This window comes from Rana temporaria, chromosome 10 (genome assembly GCF_905171775.1).
Source record: "Rana temporaria chromosome 10, aRanTem1.1, whole genome shotgun sequence".
In the NCBI taxonomy this organism is placed as follows: domain Eukaryota; kingdom Metazoa; phylum Chordata; class Amphibia; order Anura; family Ranidae; genus Rana; species Rana temporaria.
The window spans coordinates 16124370-16149078 of NC_053498.1; the positions used below are offsets into that span (position 1 = coordinate 16124370).

The 24709-nt window shown below is 45.7% G+C and overlaps 1 protein-coding gene across 1 annotated transcript in view; it reads left to right on the forward strand.

The window, feature by feature from the left end:
- The window catches only part of LOC120916363 (cornifelin homolog B-like), a 9592-nt gene extending 2954 nt beyond the window's left edge, over positions 1-6638 (forward strand). The window contains exons 3-4 of the mRNA XM_040327285.1: positions 5096-5232; positions 6098-6638. Of these exons, the coding sequence (XP_040183219.1) occupies positions 5096-5232; positions 6098-6187 (227 nt within the window). The 3' untranslated portion in view covers positions 6188-6638. The remainder of the gene's footprint in view (positions 1-5095; positions 5233-6097) is intronic.
- Positions 6639-24709: the final 18071 nt, after the last annotated feature.

Genomic DNA, 24709 nt, shown 5'->3' on the forward strand with positions numbered 1-24709 from the left:
TAGGCGAGTCCCATTGACCTGGCAATCAAATGGTGTCTACATGGCCATCTGCTGAAATTTTTTCAGGGGGGGAGGCGCTTCGGCAGCGGCGATACGCCCCGCTAGCAGCCAAATAGCGCAGCTAAAACAATGGTAAAGCTTACAATTCAATACAGGAGGAATCAGACGGCCCTGCTCGTTAGAGCTTACAATCTAAGAGGGAGGATCAAGTGATCAGGGGCGGACTGACCATTGAGACACCCGGGCACTGCCCAAGAGCCCCATGCCACTAGGGGGCCCCATCAGGGTTGCCAGCCTCAGTAAAACCAGGGACAGTATGTAAAAATCTGTGTTTTTTTTTTTAAATCCAAAGATTATAGCTGCCCTGCCTCTCCAGCACCTTTTCAGTGTGTGTGTGTATACTGTGTATGTATACTGTATGTGTGTGTGTGTATACTGTGTATGTATACTGTATGTGTGTGTGTACTGTGTATGTATACTGTATGTGTGTGTGTGTATACTGTGTATGTATACTGTATGTGTGTGTGTATACTGTGTATGTATACTGTATGTGTGTGTATACTGTGTGTGTATATTGTGTGTGTGTATACTGTGCATGTATACTGTATGTGTGTGTGTATACTGTGTATGTATACTGTATGTGTGTGTGTGTGTGTGTATATTGTGTGTATACTGTGTATGTATACTGTATGTGTGTGTGTGTGTATACTGTGTATGTATACTGTATGTGTGTGTATATACTGTGTATGTATACTGTATGTGTGTGTGTATACTGTGTATGTATACTGTATGTGTGTGTGTGTATACTGTGTATGTATACTGTATGTATGTGTGTATACTGTGTATGTATACTGTATGTGTGTGTGTGTATATTGTGTGTATACTGTGTATGTATACTGTATGTGTGTGTGTATACTGTGTATTTATACTGTATGTGTGTGTGTATACTGTGTATGTATATTGTGTGTATGTGTGTGTGTCTATACTGTGTATGTATACTGTATGTGTGTGTGTATACTGTGTGTGTATACTGTGTATGTATATTGTGTGTATGTGTGTGTGTGTGTATACTGTGTATGTATACTGTATGTGTGTGTGTATACTGTGTATGTATACTGTATGTGTGTGTGTATACTGTGTGTGTATATTGTGTGTGTGTATACTGTGTATCATACCTCCCAACTTTTGAAACATCCACTGCGGGACATTCTTTTAACTTTTCATTAAAGTTGTTGAGCAGGGGGGTCCGCGAATCAATCAAAGTTGTTGAGCGGAAGGGGGGGGGGGTCCGCGACTCAATCGAAGTTGTTGAGCGGGGGGGGGGAGGTTCCGCCGGATCGAAGTTGTTGAGGGGGGGGGCGAAGTTGATGAGTGGGGAGGGTTATACACCATGATGCCTCTCACCTGTGCACAGCTGTCGGCTCTCCTCTCGCACACCGCTCCGGTCATTAGAGCATGTCTCCCCTCAGACCTTTTCCACCACCTTCTGTGCTCCCCCTTCTTGCACAGCTTTGTGTGCGGGAAAATTCACCGATTGGCGGGACTGCGGGAAGATGCAGTCTGGGCGGGAGAATCCCACAGAATCCGTGCCGGTTGGGAGGTATATGTGTATGTATACTGTATGTGTGTGTGTATACTGTGTGTGTATATTGTGTGTATGTATACTGTGTGTGTGTATACTGTGTATGTATACTGTATGTGTGTGTATATTGTATGGCCCCATAATCTATTGCCTGGGGGCCCCATAATTTCCTATTGCCCAGGGGCCCCATGAGTTGTCAGTCCGCCCCTGCAAATTATACAAAAGGTAATAACTGTGGGGGATAAACTGATGGAGAAAACCAAAGTACAGTTTCTAGGTGGAGGCAGAATAAGCTTCTCTGAAGAGGAGGTTTTCAGGGATCTGCTAAAAGCAGAGTAGGATATAATCGGACAGATTGGGGTAGGGCGTTCCATAGGATGGGAGAGGCTCTGAAAAAGTCCTGGAGGCGAGCATGGGAGGAGGTGACAAGGGAGCCAGAAAGCAGGAGGTCTTGGGAGGAACTAAGTGAAGGATTAGGTTGGTATTTTGAGGCCAGGTTAGTGATGTATAATAAAGTGGAGGGTTTTTTGTTAGGGACTTTAGGGAAGCCATGGCCTGGTGAGGTCACGTATTTCCAGACTTGGGGACTTTAGAGAAGCCATGGCCTGGTGAGGTCATGTATTTCCAGCCTCGGGGACTTTAGGGAAGCCATGGCCTGGTGAGGTCACGTATTTCCAGCCTCTGGGACTTTAGGGAAGCCATGGCCTGGTGAGGTTACGTATTTCCAGCCTCTGGGACTTTAGGGAAGCCATGGCCTGGTGAGGTCACGTATTTCCAGCCTCGGGGACTTTAGGGAAGCCATGGCCTGGTGAGGTCACGTATTTCCAGCCTCGGGGACTTTAGGGAAGCCATGGCCTGGTGAGGTCACGTATTTCCAGCCTCGGGGACTTTAAGGAAGCCATGGCCTAGTGAGGTCACGTATTTCCAGCCTCGGGAACTTTAAGGAAGCCATGGCCTGGTGAGGTCACGTATTTCCAGCCTCGCGGACTTTAAGGAAGCCATGGCCTGGTGAGGTCACGTATTTCCAGCCTCGGGAACTTAAGGAAGCCATGGCCTGGTGAGGTCACGTATTTCCAGCCTCGCGGACTTTAAGGAAGCCATGGCCTGGTGAGGTCACGTATTTCCATCCCCGAGGACTTTAATGAAGCCATGGCCTGGTGAGGTCACGTATTTCCAGCCTCGGGGACTTTAATGAAGCCATGGCCTGGTGAGGTCACGTATTTCCAGCCTCGGGGACTTTAATGAAGCCATGGCCTGGTGAGGTCACGTATTTCCAGCCTCGGGGACTTTAATGAAGCCATGGCCTGGTGAGGTCACGTATTTCCAGCCTCGGGGACTTTAATGAAGCCATGGCCTGGTGAGGTCACGTATTTCCATAGGATGGGAGAGGCTCTGAAAAAGTCCTGGAGGCGAGCATGGGAGGAGGTGACAAGGGAGCCAGAAAGCAGGAGGTCTTGGGAGGAACTAAGTGAAGGATTAGGTTGGTATTTTGAGGCCAGGTTAGTGATGTATAATAAAGTGGAGGGTTTTTTGTTAGGGACTTTAGGGAAGCCATGGCCTGGTGAGGTCACGTATTTCCAGACTTGGGGACTTTAGAGAAGCCATGGCCTGGTGAGGTCATGTATTTCCAGCCTCGGGGACTTTAGGGAAGCCATGGCCTGGTGAGGTCACGTATTTCCAGCCTCTGGGACTTTAGGGAAGCCATGGCCTGGTGAGGTTACGTATTTCCAGCCTCTGGGACTTTAGGGAAGCCATGGCCTGGTGAGGTCACGTATTTCCAGCCTCGGGGACTTTAGGGAAGCCATGGCCTGGTGAGGTCACGTATTTCCAGCCTCGGGGACTTTAGGGAAGCCATGGCCTGGTGAGGTCACGTATTTCCAGCCTCGGGGACTTTAAGGAAGCCATGGCCTAGTGAGGTCACGTATTTCCAGCCTCGGGAACTTTAAGGAAGCCATGGCCTGGTGAGGTCACGTATTTCCAGCCTCGCGGACTTTAAGGAAGCCATGGCCTGGTGAGGTCACGTATTTCCAGCCTCGGGAACTTAAGGAAGCCATGGCCTGGTGAGGTCACGTATTTCCAGCCTCGCGGACTTTAAGGAAGCCATGGCCTGGTGAGGTCACGTATTTCCATCCCCGAGGACTTTAATGAAGCCATGGCCTGGTGAGGTCACGTATTTCCAGCCTCGGGGACTTTAATGAAGCCATGGCCTGGTGAGGTCACGTATTTCCAGCCTCGGGGACTTTAATGAAGCCATGGCCTGGTGAGGTCACGTATTTCCAGCCTCGGGGACTTTAATGAAGCCATGGCCTGGTGAGGTCACGTATTTCCAGCCTCGGGGACTTTAATGAAGCCATGGCCTGGTGAGGTCACGTATTTCCATCCCCGGGGACTTTAATGAAGCCATGGCCTGGTGAGGTCACGTATTTCCAGCCTCGGGGACTTTAATGAAGCCATGGCCTGGTGAGGTCACGTATTTCCAGCCTCGGGGACTTTAGGGAAGCCATGGCCTGGTGAGGTCACGTATTTCCAGCCTCGGGGACTTTAAGGAAGCCATGGCCTGGTGAGGTCACGTATTTCCAGCCTCGGGGACTTTAGGGAAGCCATGGCCTGGTGAGGTCACGTATTTCCAGCCTCGGGGACTTTAGGGAAGCCATGGCCTGGTGAGGTCACGTATTTCCAGCCTTGGGGACTTTAGGGAAGCCATGGCCTGGTGGGGTCACGTATTTCCAGCCTCGGGGACTTTAATGAAGCCATGGCCTGGTGAGGTCACGTATTTCCAGCCTCGGGGACTTTAATGAAGCCATGGCCTGGTGAGGTCACGTATTTCCATCCCCGGGGACTTTAATGAAGCCATGGCCTGGTGAGGTCACGTATTTCCAGCCTTGGGGACTTTAATGAAGCCATGGCCTGGTGAGGTCACGTATTTCCAGCCTCGGGGACTTTAGGGAAGCCATGGCCTGGTGAGGTCACGTATTTCCAGCCTCGGGGACTTTAAGGAAGCCATGGCCTGGTGAGGTCACGTATTTCCAGCCTCGGGGACTTTAGGGAAGCCATGGCCTGGTGAGGTCACGTATTTCCAGCCTTGGGGACTTTAGGGAAGCCATGGCCTGGTGAGGTCACGTATTTCCAGCCTTGGGGACTTTAGGGAAGCCATGGCCTGGTGAGGTCACGTATTTCCAGCCTCTGGGACTTTAATGAAGCCATGGCCTGGTGAGGTCACGTATTTCCAGCCTCGGGGGACTTTAATGAAGCCATGGCCTGATGAGGTCACGTATTTCCATCCCCGAGGACCTAATGAAGCCAATACTCTGCACAACAGACCCCCCCCCCCCCCCCAGCAACTCCAAATTTGTATAATTGCCCAATCTCAGGTGCTTTCACCGGCAGACTCGATAATCCAGCGCTGTGATTGTCTCTCCTCTTCCAGGTTACATGACGCCCAACATTCTTCAATCCACTTTCTTGAGAGCTTTTTGACTTTTTCATTAACCCCGAACTTCTTCTGTCTTCCAGGTCTTTGCGGAGCGTTTGTCCCCTGCATTCTGGCGTGCAGAGTAGCCTCAGACTACGGAGAGTGCTGCTGCCTGCCGTGTTTAGGAGGCGCCATACTGGCCATGCGCACTGGCATAAGGGAGCGCCACCACATCCCGGTAAGATTTTACACTAAAGCATACTGAGCACACAGTCATTTCTTTTACTATTACAAACATGTGTTCTTTAACCGTTTCCTGACCGTCTCACGCAGATATACTGCGGTGAAATCCCATACATATACGGCTTCGCCCAGGAGAGCCACCAAACGGCCGGTCGTATCTATGCGCCTGATTCAGAGAATCAGTTACGCATAGATATCCCTAAGATCCGACTGGTGTAAGTGTCTTACACCGTCGTATCTTAGGCTGCATATTTACGCTGGCCGCTAGGTGGGGCTTCCGTATAGTTACGCAATGAATATGCTAATTAGGTAGATACGCCGATTCAGAAACGTACGTCCGGCCGGCGCATTTTTTTACGTCGTTTACGTTAGTCTTTTTTCGGCGTATAGTTACCCCTGCTATATGAGGCGTAGCTAATGTTAAGTATGGACGTCGTTCCCACGCCGAGTTTTGAAAATTTTACGTCGTTTGCGTAAGTCATCCACGAATAGGGCTGGACGTCATTTACGTTCACGTCAAATCCAATACGTCCTTGCGGCGTACTTTGGAGCAATGCACAATGGGGTATTTTACGAACGTCAAAAAAACGTCAAAAACGCGGGGTCAAGTAAAATTTAAATAAAACACGCCCCCCAACATCCCCATTTGAATTAGGCGGGCTTACGCCGCAACACGTAGGTTACGCCGCCGTAACTAAGGGCGCAAGTTCTTTCTGCATACAGAACTTGCGCCCAAAGTTACAGCGGCGTAACGTATCTCAGATGCGATCATCTTTCTGAATCCGGCCCACTGTATTTAAATGAAAATTGCTGCGCTCTATATTTGTGATGTGTAAGTTATCTCTGTCTTTGTCCTATAGGGAAGTATCTGCAATGACTGCGTGTGCCTCACCTTCTGCGGGCCGTGTACCCTCTGTCAGATGGCGCGGGAGCTGAAGGCCCGGAACTGATGAATCATTAACAGGGCGGCGTCATGGCGCTCATCCACGGACTGTTTTTACTTTTAATGGAACCTCATTGAAGGAGGAGAGGTTACCACGTCTATTGACCCCCCTTCCCAACCCACATCTGTCAGCACTACAAGAAGAACTGTGATTCTGCACTGACCTTCTATTATTCCATAGAAAGTGTGAAAGCACTGAGAGCTTGTAGTTGAAAACTGCATTTGAAATGTTTTATTTATTCCCCCATATAAATGGCAGTTCCAATATTTCATGCTGTAATGCATGGGTGCTCAACCTGTGGCCCTCCAGCTGTTGCAGAACTACTGTGATAAGATAGGAGCACAGACAGGGCACACAGAGGTAGATCACACAAAACCACACTGGACAGTGGCAGCTGGTGTTCAAAATGTGCCCATCAATGGCTGCCACTGTGCCCATCAATGGCCACCACTGTGCCCATCAAACGCAGCCACTGTGCCCATCAATGGCTGCCACTGTGCCCATCAAACGCAGCCACTGTGCCCATCAATCGCAGTCACTGTGCCATGAAACGCAGCCACTGTTCCCATCAAGCGCAGCCACTGTGTCCATAAAGCGGCTACGCCAATCAAACGCTGCCACTGTGTCAATCAAGCGCAGTCACTGTGTGATTCAAACGCAGCCACTGTGCCCATCAAGCACAGCCACTGTACCCATCAAACGCAATCACTGTGCCCATCAAACGCAGCCCTCTGTGCCATCAAACGCAGCCACTGTGCCCATCAAGCGCAGCCACTGTGCCCATCAAGCGCAGTCACTGTGCCATGAAACGCAGCCACTGTTCCCATCAAGCGCAGCCACTGTGTGATTCAAACGCAGCCACTGTGCCCACCAACCACAGCCACTGTACACATCAAGCACAGCCACTGTACACATCAAACGCAGCCACTGTGCCCATCAAGCGCAGCCACTGTTCCCATCAAGCGCAGCCACTGTGTGATTCAAACGCAGCCACTGTGCCCACCAACCACAGCCACTGTACACATCAAGCACAGCCACTGTACACATCAAACGCAGCCACTGTGCCCATCAAGCGCAGCCACTGTGCCCATCAAGCGCAGCCACTGTGCCCATCAAGCGCAGCCACTGTGCCCATCAAGCGCAGCAATAGGCACAGCAAGGGCTCCGGGATATACCAGTCAACAGGCCCAGCAGTGCAGAAAGCAAAGTCTATCTCAGCAGCTCCATGCATTTTTCTAGTCTCCTAAAAAGACTTGTAGCCGTGAGCTCCTCTGTCCATCACTGAAGTACGCGCTGAGCAGTCTGGCATCCTTCATTATTTTCTATGGTAATTTCAATTCAGCCACACACAGGCCCGTTGCGACAAGGCAAGCAAACCAAGCAATTGCTTGGGGCCCCCGAGCTCTCTATTTTGCTTGGGGCCCCCAAATTCCTTCAAGCGGCCCTGGCCACACACCTCCCGATGCCGAGACGTCCGGCTCAAATTTTAGTAGTTTTTTTCTGGATATTATCACATTCTTCCTTTTAGACACTTAATTGTATGTGGTCTATAGTAAATAATGAGTATTCTACAAATGCGATTACACTTTCTACAATTTACTGTATTGCCTTTTCATAAAAAAACAAAAACTTTAATGTAAATATATATTACAATAAATATTAAAAAAAGTGATTAGCCTCCCTTCTTTTCTTTTCTTTTTATTCCCACTGGTGATTTGATTTGGAGAATCTTTTTTTTTTTATTGATTGTAGAATTTTTCACATTCATTTGGGTTTTTATGTTTGTAGTCATTTTATTTATACAATTTACTATAGGTTGTTAAGCATATTTAATTTTTTTTTTTTTTTTTTTTGTCAAGTAGTTGATTATATAATTACATCTATTAATCAATATATGATTTATGTTATTTGTTTTGTACATTTTATATAGAATATATGAATTACATTTTTGTTTTATAACTAGGGATTTTTTATCAATTGATTCATGCAAAAAAAAAAATGTTGCTGGGCTTTGTAGTTCACCACTGATTGCTGATTTTTCCTTTGGCTGTTACTGTTACTGATATAAGAACTGGTTTCCTGTTTTTTTTTTTTTTGGCTGACTCCCAGTGACATTCAAACTTTTTTTCTTTTTAAAGTGTTACTAAACCCTGGAGAGTGCATTTACTATATATAGTTGTGCTCAAAAAATTGCATACCCTGGCAGAAATTGTGAAGATTTGGCATAAATATTGAAAATATGACTGATCTTGCCAAAAAAAAATATTTTATTTAAGGATAGCAATCACATGAAGCCATTTATTATCACATGTTTTTTTTTAATCTTTTTTATAATAATAATGATAACAGAAATCGACCAATTGGCCCTGATAAAAAGTTGACATAACTTGGAATGTTTGGCCTTAGTACAGACACAGAAGGTGGCACACACAGGATAAAATGGCAATTAAAGGCTAATTGCCAACCACTTAACCACTTCCCGACCGCCGCATGTACATTTACGTCGGCAGAATGGCACGGACAGGCACATTGGCGTACCTGTACGTCCCTGCCTAGACGTGGGTCGGGGGTCCGATCGGGACCCCCCCCCCCGCTACACACGGCGGTCGGGTTCCCTCGGGGAGCGATCCGGGACGACTGCGCGGCTATTTGTTTATAGCCGCTCCGTCGCGATCGCTCCCCGGAGCTGAAGAACGGGGAGAGCCGTATGTAAACACGGCTTCCCCGTGCTTCACTATGGCGCTGCATCGATCGAGTGATCCCCTTTATAGGGGAGACTCGATCGATGACGTCATTCCTACAGCCACACCCCCCTACAGTTGTAAACACACACTAAGTGTACACTAAATCCTACAGCGCCACCTGTGGTTAACTCCCAAACTGCAACTGTCATTTTCACAATAAAGAATGCAATTTAAATGCATTTTTTGCTGTGAAAATGACAATGGTCCCAAAAATGTGTCAAAATTGTCCGAAGTGTCCGCCATAATGTCGCAGTCACGAAAAAAATCGCTGATCGCCACCATTAGTAGTAAAAAAAAAAAAATTAATAAAAATGCAATAAAACTATCCCCTATTTTGTAAACGCTATAAATTTTGTACAAACCAATCGATAAACGCTTATTGCGATTTTTTTTACCAAAAATAGGTAGAAGAATACGTATCGGCCTAAACTGAGGGAAATTTTTTTTTTATATATGTTTTTGGGGGATATTTATTACAGCAAAAAGTAAAAAATATTGCATTTTTTTCAAAATTGTCGCTCTATTTTTGTTTATAGCGCAAAAAATAAAAACCGCCGAGGTGATCAAATACCACCAAAAGAAAGCTCTATTTGTGGGGAAAAAAGGACGCCAATTTTGTTTGGGAGCCACGTCGCACGACCGCGCAATTGTCTGTTAAAGCGACGCAGTCCCGAACTGTAAAAACACCTTGGGTCTTTAGACAGCATATTGGTCCGGGGCTTAAGTGGTTAAGGACCGTTTTTTGCTAGAAAATTACTTAGAACCCCAAAACATTATAAAAAATTATTCTAACGCCCAAGAAAATAAAATGGCGGTCGTTGCAATACTTTATGTCACACCGTATTTGCGCATCGGTCTTACAAGCGCACTTTTTTGGGAAAAAATACACTTTTTTAACAAAAAAATAAGACAACAGTAAAGTTAGCCCAATTTTTTTTTATATTGTGAGAGATAATGTTACGCCGAGTAAATTGATACCCAACATGTCACGCTTCAAAATTGCGCCCGCTCGTTGAATGGTGGCAAACTTTTACCCTTAAAAATCTCAGTAGGTGACGTTTAAAAAATTCTACAGGTTGCATGTTTTGAGTTAAAGAGGAGGTCTATGGCTAAAATCATTGCTCTAGCTCTAATGATCGCAGCGATACCTCACATGTGTGATTTAAACACTGTTGTCATATGCGGGCGCTGCTCACGTATGCGTTCGCTTCTGCACGCGAGCTCGTGGGACATTATTTATGTTACCTTTTATTTTTTATTTTTTACACTGTTCTTTTGAGAAAAAAAAATCGTGTTACTTTTATTCCTATTACAAGGAACGTAAACATCCCTGTAATAGAAAAAAAGCATGACAGGTCCTCTTAAATATGAGATCTAGGGTCAAAAAGATCTGAGATGTCATATTTATACTAAAATGCAATTAAAAAAAAGAAATACCATTTAATTTTTTTTTTTTTAAATATAATTTTGCTTTAAGAGCTATGGGCGGAAGTGATGTTTTGACGTCGCTTCCGCCCTACAATGGTATGGAGATGGGCGGGGGCCATCTTCCCCTCACTCGTCTCCATACCAAGCCAGGAAGCTGACATGATCGCCTCCGCCACTACCGACGGCTCCAGTAAGCGGTGGAGGGCACCGGTGAGTGGCGGAAGGAAGGCCTCTCCCACTGCCAATAAAAGTGATCTTGCGGTGAATCCGCCGCAGAGACCATTTTATCAGAAACCGAACCGCTCACTGAAGAAGAGTATACCAGGGTTATGGCAGCTAGCTGCTGCCAAAACAAAGATATCCCTCTTCAAAGTGCCGATGTATATCAGCGTGAGCTGGTCCGGAAGTGGTTAAATCACAATTAGTGTCTGTGTATAAATAGTCAATGAGTTTGTTAGCTCTCACATGGATGCACTAAGCAGGCTAGACACTGAGCCATGAGGAGGTAGAAAAGAACAGTCAAAAGATCTGCGTAACAAGGTATTGAAACTTTACAAAGATGGGAAAGGATATAAAAAGATATCCAAAGCCTTGAATATACCAGTCAGTACTGTTTAATCATTTATTAACCCTCCTAGCGGTATTCCAGAGTCTGACTCGGGGTGAGATTTTTATACCAAAAGCGGTAACCCCGAGTCAGACTCGGGCTTGCCTCGCTGCAGCAGCAGACAAAGTTACTTACCTTGTCCTGGATCCAGCGATGCCACCGCGCTGTGTGAGCGAACGGGACCTCGCTCGATTCACACAGTGTCCTCCTGTGCCGCCGATCTCCGTTCCCTGCGACGTTACGACGCACGGGAGCGGAGAACGGCGCGAAATTCAAAAACGTAAACAAACACATTACATACAGTATACTGTAATCTTATAGATTACAGTACTGTATGTAAAAAATACACACCCCCCTTGTCCCTAGTGGTCTGCCCAGTGCCCTACATGTACTTTTATATAATAAAAACTGTTCTTTCTGCCTGAAAAACTGTAGATTGTCCATAGCAACCAAAAGTGTCCCTTTATGTCAAAAATAGTTTTAGAGCAGCTAGAAAACAGCGACAATAAATTATAATCACTTGCAGAATTGTGCGATAGCGATTTGTGGGGAAATACGTCATAAAAAAATAAAAGTAATGACAGCGACAATTCTGCAACTGAGAACATTTCAGTGATTTTGAGTTGATTACATTATTGAATAATTTTTATTATAATTATATTATTATTTGTTATAATTATTTATTATATTATAATTTATAATTTTGTTTTTAAAAAAATGTCATACCCGGGATGCCTATTTGTCTCTTGTTTGGTCAGATTTAAGTGAGTTATTCCTAAGAATTACAGGCCTACAGTATAAAACGCCAAATTTCCTTGCAAATAATGGTACCGCTTTCAGCACCTTTTTTCTGAAAGAATCATACCGCCAGGGAGGTTAACCACTTAAGCCCTGGACCAATATGCTGCCTAAAGACCCAAGGGGTTTTTACAGTTCGGGACTGCGTCGCTTTAACAGACAATTGCGCGGTCGTGCGACGTGGCTCCCAAACAAAATTGGCGTCCTTTTTTCCCCACAAATAGAGCTTTCTTTTGGTGGTATTTGATCACCTCTGCGGTTTTTATTTTTTGCGCTATAAACAAAAATAGAGCGACAATTTTGAAAAAAATGCAATATTTTTTACTTTTTGCTATAATAAATATCCCCCAAAAACATATAAAAAATGTTTTTTTCCTCAGTTTAGGCCGATACGTATTCTTCTACCTATTTTTGGTAAAAAAAATCGCAATAATCGTTTATCGGTTGGTTTGCGCAAAATTTATAGCGTTTACAAAATAGGGGATAGTTTTATTGCATTTTTATTTTTTTTACTACTAATGGCGGCAATCAGCGATTTTTTTTCGTGACTGCGACATTATGGCGGACACTTCGGACAATTTTGACACATTTTTGGGACCATTGGCATTTTCACAGCATAAAATGCATTTAAATTGCATTGTTTATTGTGAAAATGACAGTTGCAGTTTGGGAGTTAAACACAGGGGGCGCTGAAGGAGTTAGGGTTCACCTAGTGTGTGTTTACAACTGTAGGGGGTGTGGCTGTAGGACTGACGTCATCGATCGAGTCTCCCTTATATAAGGGGATCACTCGATCGATGCAGCCGCCACAGTGAAGCACGGGGAAGCCATGTTTACATACGGCTCTCCCCGTTCTTCAGCTCCGGGGAGCGATCGTGACGGAGCGGCTAGAAACGAATAGCCGCGCCCTCTTCCCGGATCGCTCCCCGAGGCTTACCGACCGCCGCATGTACGGGGGGGAGTCCCGATCGGACCCCCGACCCACGTCAAGCAGAGGACGTACAGGTACGTGCATGTGCCTGTCCGTGCCATTCTGCTGACGTATATTTACATGAGGCGGTCCTTAAATGGTTAAGAAGTGGAAAATTATGCGTTTCCATTTTTTTTAACCTTTTATTGGTTGAATTAGACGGACTCGGCCTGACCAACTATGTAACTTCTATCAGTGTCTGGTTAAATCTTGTAGGAGTAGTTTTCATTATACTCTGACTGTCTTATGAGGCTGCATGACCCCTGACCCTCTGTCTGGACAGTGCTGATTGGCTCTGTACTGATCACATCCACCCTCCCTAAGGTAGTTATCCTGTACCACCTCCTCCAGAATGCCTAGAAGACATGACCTAGGGTCCAGTGGTATATTAGTAGAAAGAGCACTATTAACCATTCTCAATATTGATTCCCAATATCTGTGAAGTTTTTGGACAACGCCTCAGTAAATATATAAGAAATCCAGTGTCCCTGCAGCATTGTGGGCATGAAGGGCCTGGATGATGGCCCATGGTGTGCAGCATAACCTCAATAAGATGTACAATTCAGACAGTCTATGAGACGCATTCATAGAGCATAAACGCACCGCCTCTAAGGCTTCCTCCCAGTGATCGCCCAAATTATCTCTTATATCTCTTTCCCACCTCAGCATAGCAGAGTTGGGATATTTCACTGCTGCCTTTGATTCGTTCCGCTCATAGATACACAGCCATGCCAGCTTCTCTACAAAACTATAATTACACTATATAACCAAAAGTATTGGGACACCTGCCTTTACACGCACATGAACTTTAATGGCATCCTAGTCATGGGCGTCCGTTGACATTTTTTCAGGGGGGCGCTTCCGCAGTGACGATACACAGTCGCATTTAACCCTTTCTTCAAACGCTAGCATGGGTTAAAATCACCCTGCTAGGTCATGGGGATTATTGAGAAAAAGATGATTGGCTTAATCCATTTTTTAATACTACTTTTATTTTATTTTGGCTTTTCCCAAAATAACAAATAGAGTAATTGGAAAAGGAAAAAGGGTAAGAGGGACAGAAGGATTTGGTTCCAAAAGAGGGACAATTCCTCCAAAAGGGGACAGTTGGGAGGTATGCGACTATGCTGGACATTACATTCCTCCCAGTTAACCACTTCCCGCCCGCCGCATGTAAATGTACGTCCACAGAATGGCACGTACAGGCAAATGGGCGTACAGGTACGTCCTTGCCTTCTAGCGGGTGGGGGGTCCGATCGGGATCCCCCGCTACATGCGGCGGTCGGATTCCCGCGGGGAGCGATCCGGGACGACGGCGCGGCTATTCGTTTATAGCCGTTCCGTCGCGAGCTGAAGAACGGGGAGAGCCGTATGTAAACACGGCTTCCCCGTGCTTCACTATGGCGCTGCATCGATCGAGTGATCCCTTATATAGGGAGACTCGATCGATGACGTCAGTCCTACAGCCACACCCCCCTACAGTTGTAAACACACACTAAGTGAACACTAACTCCTACAGCGCCCCCTGTGGTTAACTCCCAAACTGCAACTGTCATTTTCACAATAAACAATGCAATTTAAATGCATTTTTTGCTGTGAAAATGCCAATGGTCCCAAAAATGTGTCAAAATTGTCCGAAGTGTCCGCCATAATGTCGCAGTCACGAAAAAAATCGATGATCGCCGCCATTAGTAGTAAAAAAAAATAATTAATAAAAATGCAATAAAACTATCCCCTATTTTGTAAACGCTATAAATTTGGCGCAGACCAATCGATAAACGCCTATTGCGTTTTTTTTTTACCAAAAATATGTAGAAGAATACGTATCGGCCTAAACTGAGGAAAAAAAAATGTTATATATATTTTTGGGGGATATTTATTATAGCAAAAAGTAAAAAATATTGAATTTTTTTCAAAATTGTCGCTCTATTTTTATTTATAGCGCAAAAAATAAAAACCGCAGAGGTGATCAAATACCACCAAAAGAAAGCTCTATTTGTGGGAAAAAAAGGACGCCAATTTTGTTTGGAAGCCACTTCGCACGACCGCGCAATTGTCTGTTAAAGCGACGCAGTGCCGAATCGCAAAACCTGGCCTGGGCATTTAGCTGCCTAAAGGTCCGGGGCTTAAGTGGTTAAAGATAAACTGTATCCAAGCAAATCATGAACATTTTCTTTAGCATAATAACCTTTAATAGTGAAGGGAAGGTCTTCTTTTGAATAGTGGCCTCTGTGGAACTTCCACGTGACCCTAGACTGGAAAAACACGTTCAATACTTCTGTCTCCATAGTATGTACAGCATTTGTCTTAAAAGAAATCCCCTTAACAAAACTGTGCTAGAGGTTTTTTTTTGTTAATAATTCAAAGAATAAACACTACGAAATGACTCGAGGCAATCTCTTGTTGCAGGAGTATTTGTAAGTTTGAGAGCCCAAAGCTCAACTTCTGGAAACCAAAAAACCCTCCCTTGCAATGGCATAGCTCCCAACTGTCCCTGATTTCGAGGGACTGTCCCTGATTTGGAGAAATGTCCCTCTGTCCCTCATTCCTCCTCATTTGTCCCTCATTTTGGTCTGATCTATATAGTTGTATATAAAATGCACTTTTTATCTTTCAAAAAGTGTTTCCCAGCGCTACACCTTTCATCCAATTTCTAATTAGCTGCATTTGAAAATGTTAAAAGCCAATATAAAGGAATAATAGTGGTAAAAAAAGCACTTGTGGATTTAATTAACCTTTTTGCTATTGGCAGGATCAAAGAGAGATTTTCTTTTCTCCTCCCCATCCGGGGTAGCAGAGCTGGCTTTTTATTGGTCCTAACCTCACCCCTGAAGCCTGTTGATAGGCGAAATATATTGGGTATTACCACCTTGGTTGCGATCATATTAAACGACCAGCTACCTGTTTCTATCGGGATCTCCAGCGACCCGGAAATCGCATTTTTAAATGATATGTTTTTAAATTTTCTTGTTCTGTGATGTATCATTCTCCTATGATATTTTTACTATAATATTAAAAATTATTTGTTATAACTTATTTTATATAGCACCGTTACAGCCCCATTGCTGTCCATACTTTTCACCTAATACTATACGGGATGAGGTGCGCGCTATATAGAATCTAACTTAAAGGGGTGGTTCACCCTAAAAACTACTTTTTTTTTATTACACTGGCCCCCCACATTACAATCCGATTAAGGCTCTTATAATTTTTTTGATGCTGTACATACCTTTGTACAGCATATTCACCCGTGGCTTCCGGGTTGCGAGTCCCGCGGGAGTGGGCGTTCCTAACATGTCTGTGATTGACGTTTTGACCAAAAACGAGCTCCCCCCCGTCGCGTAAGCCGCGTCACGATTGGCGAAAGGAGCCGAACGGCGATGCGCATGCGCAGTATAGCGCCGATTCGCCGTTCGGCTCCTTTCGCCAACCGTGACGCGGCTTACGCGACGGGGGGGAGCTCGTTTTTGGTCAAAACGTCAATCACAGGCATGTTAGGAACGCCCACTCCCGCGGGACTCGCAAGCCGGAAGCCACGGGTGAATATGCTGTACAAAGGTATGTACAGCATGAAACAAATAATAAGAGCCTTAATCATATTGTAATGTGGGGGGGCCAGTCTAATAAAAAAAAGTAGTTTTTAGGGTGAACCACCCCTTTAAGCTAATTGGATCCTGTCCATTTTTTTCAAAAGAAAGCTCTATTTGTGGGGAAAAAAAGGACGTCAATTTTGTTTGGGTACAACGTCGCACGACCGCGCAATTGTCAGCTAAAGCGACGCAGTGCCGAATCGCAAAAAAAAAATGCTCTGGTCAGGAAGGGGGTAAATTCTTCCGGGGCTGAAGTGGTTAAAATTCAATCACAACTTAAACGGTAAGAAATTTCACAAATTGAATAACTGTTTAGGCCCAGATCCACGTACCTCGGCGCATCTGTAAGTCCGGCGTAGTGTAGCTCAGATATACTACGCCGCCGTAACTTACAGCGTATTTTCCGTATCCACAAAGAATTTGCGCCGTAAGTTACGGCGGCGTAGTGTAACTGTGTCGGCGTAAGGGCGCGCAATTCAAATGGATAAGATGTGGGCGTGTTTTATGGTAATTCCTATTGACCCCACGTAATTGACGTTTTTTTTTAACGGCGCATGCGCCGTCCGTGGGATATCCCAGTGCGCATGCTCGAAATTAACCCGCAACAAGCCAATGCTTTCGACGTAAAAGTAATTCTACGCAAAGCCCTATTTGCGATTGTTTTACGCAAACGACGTACACAACGGAAAATTCTACGCTGGCCCGACGTCTATACTTAACATTGCGTACGCCTCATAGAGCAGGGGTAACGTTACGCCGAAAAAAGCCTTACGTAAACGACGTAAAAAAATTGCGCCGGGCAGACTTACGTTTGTGGATTGGCGTATCTAGCTAATTTGCATACTTGACGCGGAAATCAACGGAAGCGCCACCTAGCGACCAGCGTAAATATTCACCTTAGATCCGACGGCGTACTAAGACGTTCGCCAGTCGGATCTAGCCCAGCTTCAGGCGTATCTTGTTTTGTGGATACAAAACAAAGATACGCCGGAGCATCCTAGAAGTTACGTGGCGTATCAATAGATGCGCCAGCGTAACTTCTCTGTGGATCTGGCCCTTAGTGTTTTGTGTGTGGGGGGGTGTACTAATGTTTTTTTTTTTTTTTTTAATCCCGGAGTTCTGCTTTAACTGCTTAAAAGATACACAAGATGAGGAATAAGGGAAAAATATAAAAAGATATAAAATGTTCAGAATGTGAAAAAGAGCAAAAAAAAGAAAAAGCAAAAGCAAAAAGCATGAGAAAAAAAAAAAGATGAGTGAGATTAAAAACATATAAGAAAGAAGAGGGACTGGAAGGAGAGGGATAAAGGTTTATTCACACCTGTGAATGAACTCGCAGAGCGATTAGATGTGAGAACCCCAGCGAGCAGTAGGCAGTCTCTGTCCAGTGGCATTTAGGCTGCATTCACACCTGAGCGTAGGTCGTTCGGTCGTTTTTTCCGGCGTTTTTTTCCGGCGTTTTGTCGTGCATATTCATGCTTATTTGCGCGTTTGCATACAGCGTCGTCCGACGTTTTTGTACTTCAACGTTTTTTATTTTAGCCAATAGGAAAAATTATCATCTTTTCATCACTTGTTGCTATGTTGGTAGATTTTTTTAATCTTCTGCCTGGGTGAAAAGTTCTATTGATTAAAGCGACAAAACGTCCGTAGCAAGCGCTCGTTGTCACGCTAGTCGCTTGAATCGAGCGTTTCCATTACTTTCTATGGGAAATAAAAACGCTCAAAAACGCCCAAACCGCCCGATTCGCACGACAAAAAAGGGTCCGGAACTTGTTTGAGCTTCAGGCGTTCGGCGTCAGGCGTTTTGGAGTGGAGGTGTACCATCTCCATAGGCAATAATGTATTTTTTCCCCTCTAGCGTTTTTGAGCGTCGCGCTTCAGGTGACAAAACGCTCAGGTGTGAATGCAGCCTTAGTCGCATGTGATCGCTGCGTGGGCAACTACATCTGAGTGGCTGCGATTAATTGCAGTAGCCAGCTGCCTCCTATTACATTCAATGGAGATGCCACTCACAGCTGGTCACATGAACCCCCCGCTGGGGTTCTCGCATCTAATCGCTGTGCAAATGCAACTGAAACCTAATTTTGAGTGAAGTAAAATCCTATAATCCACTCTAATACAGTATTATATAATGTACAATGTGTGTTTCTGTAATATAATTGTGCCAAATACCTTTGTTATAGCGCCGCTCTGCACTTTTGTGACCCGCCGGAGCTCTCTTCCCCGCAATTATATTACTGAAACGCAACACATTGTACATTATATAATACTGTAATAGAGTAGATTATAGGATTTCACAAGCCTTTTAAACTAGAGCTTATTTTTGTGGTAGGGCTTATATTGCAACTCTCCTGGAAAATAACTATAGGGCCTCGTACACACGACCGTTTTCCTCGACAGAATCCATCAAGAAACTTGGTGGGAGAGCTTTTTTGCAGAGGAAAAACGGTCGTGTGTATGCTTTTTATCGAGAAAACTGTTGAGGAACTCGACAAGTTCTCTTTTTTCTTGTCGGGAGTCTCAATTTCCTCGTCGTGTTCCTCGTCGGGCTGGTTTTCGACGAGAAACATGTTCGTGTGTATGCTTAGAAACCCGCGCATGCTCAGAATAAAGTATGAGACGGGAGCGCACCTTCGGTAAAAGTAGGGTTTGTAATGGAGATAGCACATTCCTCACGCTGTAACAGACTGAAAAGTGCAAATCGTCTCTCGCCAAACTTTTACTTAAAGCGGTAGTTCACCCTCCTTTCCATCATTAGACCATTAAATTCGGCATCGTAGCGCGAGCTACGGTATGCCGGTCTTAAATTTTTAAACCCCGTACTCACTGTGGTATCGTTGATTGAAGAATCCGTCTCCCGCGGGGAATGGGCGTGCCTATGGAGAGGCAGGATGATTGACGGCCGGCTCTGGCACGTCACGCTCCCCGAAGACAGCCGGAGTAGGTCTCTGCTATTCACGACGCCTGCGCACAGGCTATGCGCAGGCGCCGTGAATAGCCAAGCCTATTTCGGCTATTTCCGGAGAAGCGTGACGTGCCAGGGCCGGCCGTCAATCACCTTCTCTCACCATAGGAACGTCCATTCCCCGGATTCTTCAATCATCGATAGCACGGTGAGTACGGGGATTAAAAATTTAGGACCGGCATACCGTAGCTCGCGCTACGATGCCGAATTTAATGGTCTAATAAAAAAAAACTTTTTTTTTTTTTTTAACAGGGTGAACCCCCGCTTTAACACGCAGTAACATGAGATTAGCAAAAGCAGCCCCAAGGGTTGTGCCAGTGGAATCGAACTTCCCCTGCTGCCGTATGTGTTGTACGTCACCGCGTTTGAGAACGAGGAGATTTGGTCTTGACTGTGTGTACACAAAGAAAGTTTGTTAAGTTTCTCCACAAGCCTAACAAGAAACTCGTCGAGGAAAACAATGTGTCTTTTCCGACGAGTTCCTCGGTCGTGTGTACGAGGCCTAGGTCTTATTTTCGGGGTAGGTCCTATTTTTGGGCAAACGCGGTATATGTGACTCTTTTTGTGCTGCTACCTGACTGGTAGGACTATGGTGTTGCTTCAGAAAAGGAGATATAGTGGATGTGCTTGTTGTACAGAGTGATGCCACACTTGATGAAAGGGTAAAAATTGTTTACTGAGAATATGGAATGAACAAATTGAGCCAACTTGTTTTGCGGGAAAATGCCTCCCCCTTCTTCAGGGCTAACATTACATGCAAGCATAAAAAAAAAACAACAATAAAAAGTATACAATCAGTTTTTGCAATATAAATGTCTCACTGGAGTTAAAAACGTAAATATGTGCAGAAGAGCAAGATCAAAGTGGATAGTTTATATATCAAATGCACAAACAGATTACAACATTTTATTTCTGGTTCAATAAATGTTTATTGAAGTGTTATAAAAGTACAACACCATGTAACATGAATGCAGATAGGAAGCACATTGTACAACAAGGGCTAGATTGAAAAACAATTTTGTCAATTAAAAAAGTTAACAAACAGAGCTATGATGATAACAAATTAATATTGCATCAATGTATAATTGAATAATAATAATAATAATAATAATAATACTTAGATGTACAGTGTGTAGAGCGGTATAAGTATAGACAGGGCCGCAATCAGGGGGGTACAGGCAGTACACCTGTAAGGGGCCCGGAGGTCCCCAGGGGCCCGGATGGCAACCCCCCTTTTTTTAATTGTTTCTTTATAAAACAAAATAAAAAAATTATATATTTATTTTTTTACTAAAGGGCCCAGAGGTCCCCAGAGGTGGTTATTCGAAGAGAACTATTAACCTGGACTGGCTTACCTATCGGTATGTGTAAATGGAGGTAGGTGGACTCTCCACGGTTCCCTTATGCCGCGTACACACGATCGGTCAAACCGATGAGAACGGTTTGATGGACCGCTTTCATCGGACCAAACCGATCGTGTGTGGGCCCCATCGGTTATTTATCCATAGGTTAAAAAAAAGCAATCTTGTTTTAAATTTAACCGATGGATCGGTTAAAAATCCACGCATGCTCTGAATTAAGTCGACGCATGCTTGGAAGCATTGAACTTCTTTTTTTTCAGCACGTCGTTGTGTTTTACGTCACCGCGTTTTGACACGATCGTTTTTTTAACCGATGGTGTGTAGGCGCGACGGACCATTAGTCAGCTTCATCGGTTAACCGATGAAAAGGTCCTTCAGACCGTTCTCATCGGATGGACTGATCGCGTGTACGCGGCATTAGATGTACAGTGTGTATAGAGGTATAAGTATAGACAGGGCCGCCATCAGGGGGGTACAGGCAGTACACCTGTAAGGGGCCCGGAGGTCCCCAGGGGCCCGGATGGCAACCCCCTTTTTTTTATTTATTTTTTATTAAAAAAAATATATATATATATTTATTTTTTTACTAAAGGGCCCATAGGTCCCCAGAGGTGGTTATTGGAAGAGAACTATTAACCTGGACTGGCTTACCTATCGGTATGTGTAAATGGAGGTAGGTGGACTCTCCACGGTTCCCTTAGTCTCTGTAGAAAGCAGAAATAGATACAATGTAGTATTACAACCTATATCCTAGAACAGGGGTAGGCAACTCCCGGCACTGGTGCCAAAAACGGCACACCATGCCTCTTTTGGTGGCACTCGACTCCCTCCCCAGCAGCCGAGCAGCGCAGGGAAGTGTCAGTGAGACCCTAATGCATTTCAATTTCAGAATTCCCCACACTTCACCTGCACTGAGGGGGAGGCACTGCGCCCCCACACATTGTAAAAGATAGGAAACATTGTTTGGTTCTCTAACTTTGCTGTAGCTGCGATCGTCAGCTTTTGTGATGGGGAAGAGATTGGGTGCCATTCTGCTGGGGGGTGGTCCCTGTTTCCAAGAGGAAGAGGACTGTCTTGGCCACTGCTAAAGCCAATCACAGTCCTGCTAGCCCCGTCCACCATCTGGGAGGAAGACGACTCGCTTGGTTGCCACTACCAATCTCAGAAAGAAGGGATTTCACCGTGATTGAGAAAACCACAATTAAGTTACAGTTTGTGCAATTACTGTTACTGTTGAGTTTCTAGGAACTATGTTGAAATTATTCCTGAACCCTTGCGTCACTTACTACCAGGGCTGGACTGGGACAAAAATGTGTCCCTGGACTTCATTCAGACTGGCCCAGGGCACAACACATCAGGGCACAGGTCACAGCACATCAGGGCGCAACAACATCGGGCCGCATCGGGCACATTATGGCACATTGGGGAACATTATGGCCCATTAAAGCACATGGGGCACACCAGGGCACAGCTTTTACTAGTCAAATGCAGAGTAGCGCAGAAAGCATCTGTAATTTCTCTCTCTCATGTCACGCTGCTCCCCGGTGGCCCCTCCTCTCTTCTCGTCCATCCCAGATGATGTCACAAGCAAATGGGGATGGACGAGAAGAGGAGGGGCTGCTGGGGAGCTGCGTGACATGAGAGAGAACTTACAGACGCTTCCTGCGCTACGCTGCATTCTGGCTAAATCTCGATCTACCCATCAGGCTCCAGCTGTTGGTGATTGATGGGTAGATGGGCGCGGACTTCCAATGCAATAGGCAAATTAGGCAGCTGATGAAATCGGCCCACCGAGCCATTGGCTCACCGGGAAACTCCTGGTAGTCTCGATGGCCAGTACATGCCTGCTTACTACTGAACTCCTCTGCACTATGTGTCACTTACTACTGAACCCCTCTGCACACTGTGTCCCTTCTCAAGTTCACAGCCAGTATTCAGCGCAATGAAAATCACACCCAATCACTTTTTCTCAGCTGCAGGGGTCCAACATATGATCCTGCACACAGGTCCGCTGCTTTCAGAAAATGCCCTTGACCTGAGCTCATCATTGCGCATCCATTCCAGATGCTTGTATGCGTCACCCCATACATCCCATACATCACATACATCACATACATCACATACATCACATACAAGCACGTGGGCTGTATGCGAGAGGCGGATCATCAGGATGAGTGTACCAGGACAGGTAGATGTATCTCATCTCTGCTTCCTTCCACTATTCTGCATATCACGCATATCATAGATGAGAAGAGGGTACAGCGGTGGAGCAGATGAGCAGGAGGGTACAGCATTGGGGAAAATGAGAAGGAGGGGTTCAGAGGTGGGACAGAAGAGCAGGTGTGGCAGATGTGCAGGGAGGTACAGTGATGTAAGAGATTAGAAGGGGGTTCAACAGTGGGCCAGATGAGCAGGGGGTGCAGTGATGGGCCAGATGAGCAGGGGGATGCAGTGATGGGCCAGATGATCAGGGGGGGGGGTCTGTGTTGGGCCAGGTGAGCAGGGGGGTTCAGTGTTGGGACAGATGAGAAGGTGATTCAGTAGTGAGACAGAAGAGCATGGGGCTACGGCGGTGGAGCAGATGTGTAGGGAAGTACAGTGGTGGGACAGATGAGAAAAGGGGTACATTGATGGGGCAGATGAGCAGGGGGGTTACAGTGGTGGGACAGAAGAGCAAGGAGGTACAGTGGTGGGGAAGATGTGCAGGAGGTACAGTGGTTGGAGGGATGAGAAGGGGTTTAGCAGTGTTACAGAAAAGCAGTGGGGTACAGTGATGGGGCAGATGAGCAGGGGGGTTCAGTGTTGGGGCAGAGGAGAAAGGAGGTACATTATATGTGAGACAGATGAGCAGGGGGTTACATCATTGGGGAAGAAGAGCAGGGGGTACAGAGGTGGGGAAGATGCGCAGAGGAGAAAGTAGGTACATCGGTGGAACACATGAGCAGGGGGTTACAGTGGTGGTGCCAGAAGAGCAGGGGGAACAGAGGTGGGACAGATGTGCAGGAGTTACAGTCGTGGGGCAGATGAGAAAGGGGGTTATAGTAGTGGGGCAGATGAGAAAGGGGGTTATAGTAGTGGAGTAGATGAGAAAGGGGGTTATAGTAGTGGAGCAGATGAGAAAGGGGGTTATAGTAGTGGAGCAGATGAGAAAGAGGGTTATAGTAGTGGGGTAGATGAGAAAGGGGGTTATAGTAGTGGGGCAGATGAGAAAGGGGGTTATAGTAGTGGAGCAGATGAACACATAAGTTCAGTGTTAGGATGGATGAGAAGATGGTTCAGTGGTGGAGCAGATGTGTATGTGGTGGGGCAGATGAGCAGGGTGGTACGGTGGTGGAGCAGATGAGCAGGGGGGTTCCTTGTTAAGGCAGAAAAACAGGGGGGTAGAGCGGTGGGGCAGATGTGAAAGGAGGTGTATTGGTGGGACAGATGTGCAGGGGGTTACAGTGGTGGGGCATATGTGTAGGGTAGTACAGTGGTGGGGCATATGTGTAGGGTGGTACAGTGGTGGGGCATATGTGTAGGGTAGTACAGTGGTGGGGCATATGTGTAGGGCAGTACAGTGGTGGGGCATATCTGTAGGGTAGTACAGTGGTGGGGCAGATAAGCAGGGGGGACAGTGATCTGAGGTGTGGAGTTGCAGGAATTGGGGCTGATCTGAGACGTGAGAGTGTGGGATGTTAACTTCTCACTACTAAAGTAGTTTATAGCATTTACTTAAAAAAAAAAAATGTTGTGATTGAGAGTGTGAAGTTTACTTTTTTTTATAAAATCAACACGCTTAATTTCTTTGAAAAGTTTTTTTGGCACACTGTGCACACAAGGTTGCCTACCCCTTTCCTAGAATATGCCATTCTTAAACAGTGTTAATGAGGTTGGGGGGGGGGGGGTTGGTCCTTCCTATCCAGATGCTAAACTAGGAAGTTCCTAAGATTCTATTCAACTTGTAAACCAGAAAGTCAGTCTTTGTCGCTCCAATTCATGAATTCCCAGCAAACAGCAGGGGTCGGGGGCAGGCAGGCAGGCGGGGGGGGGGGCAGAGGAGGTGGCAGCTGAGATGGGAAC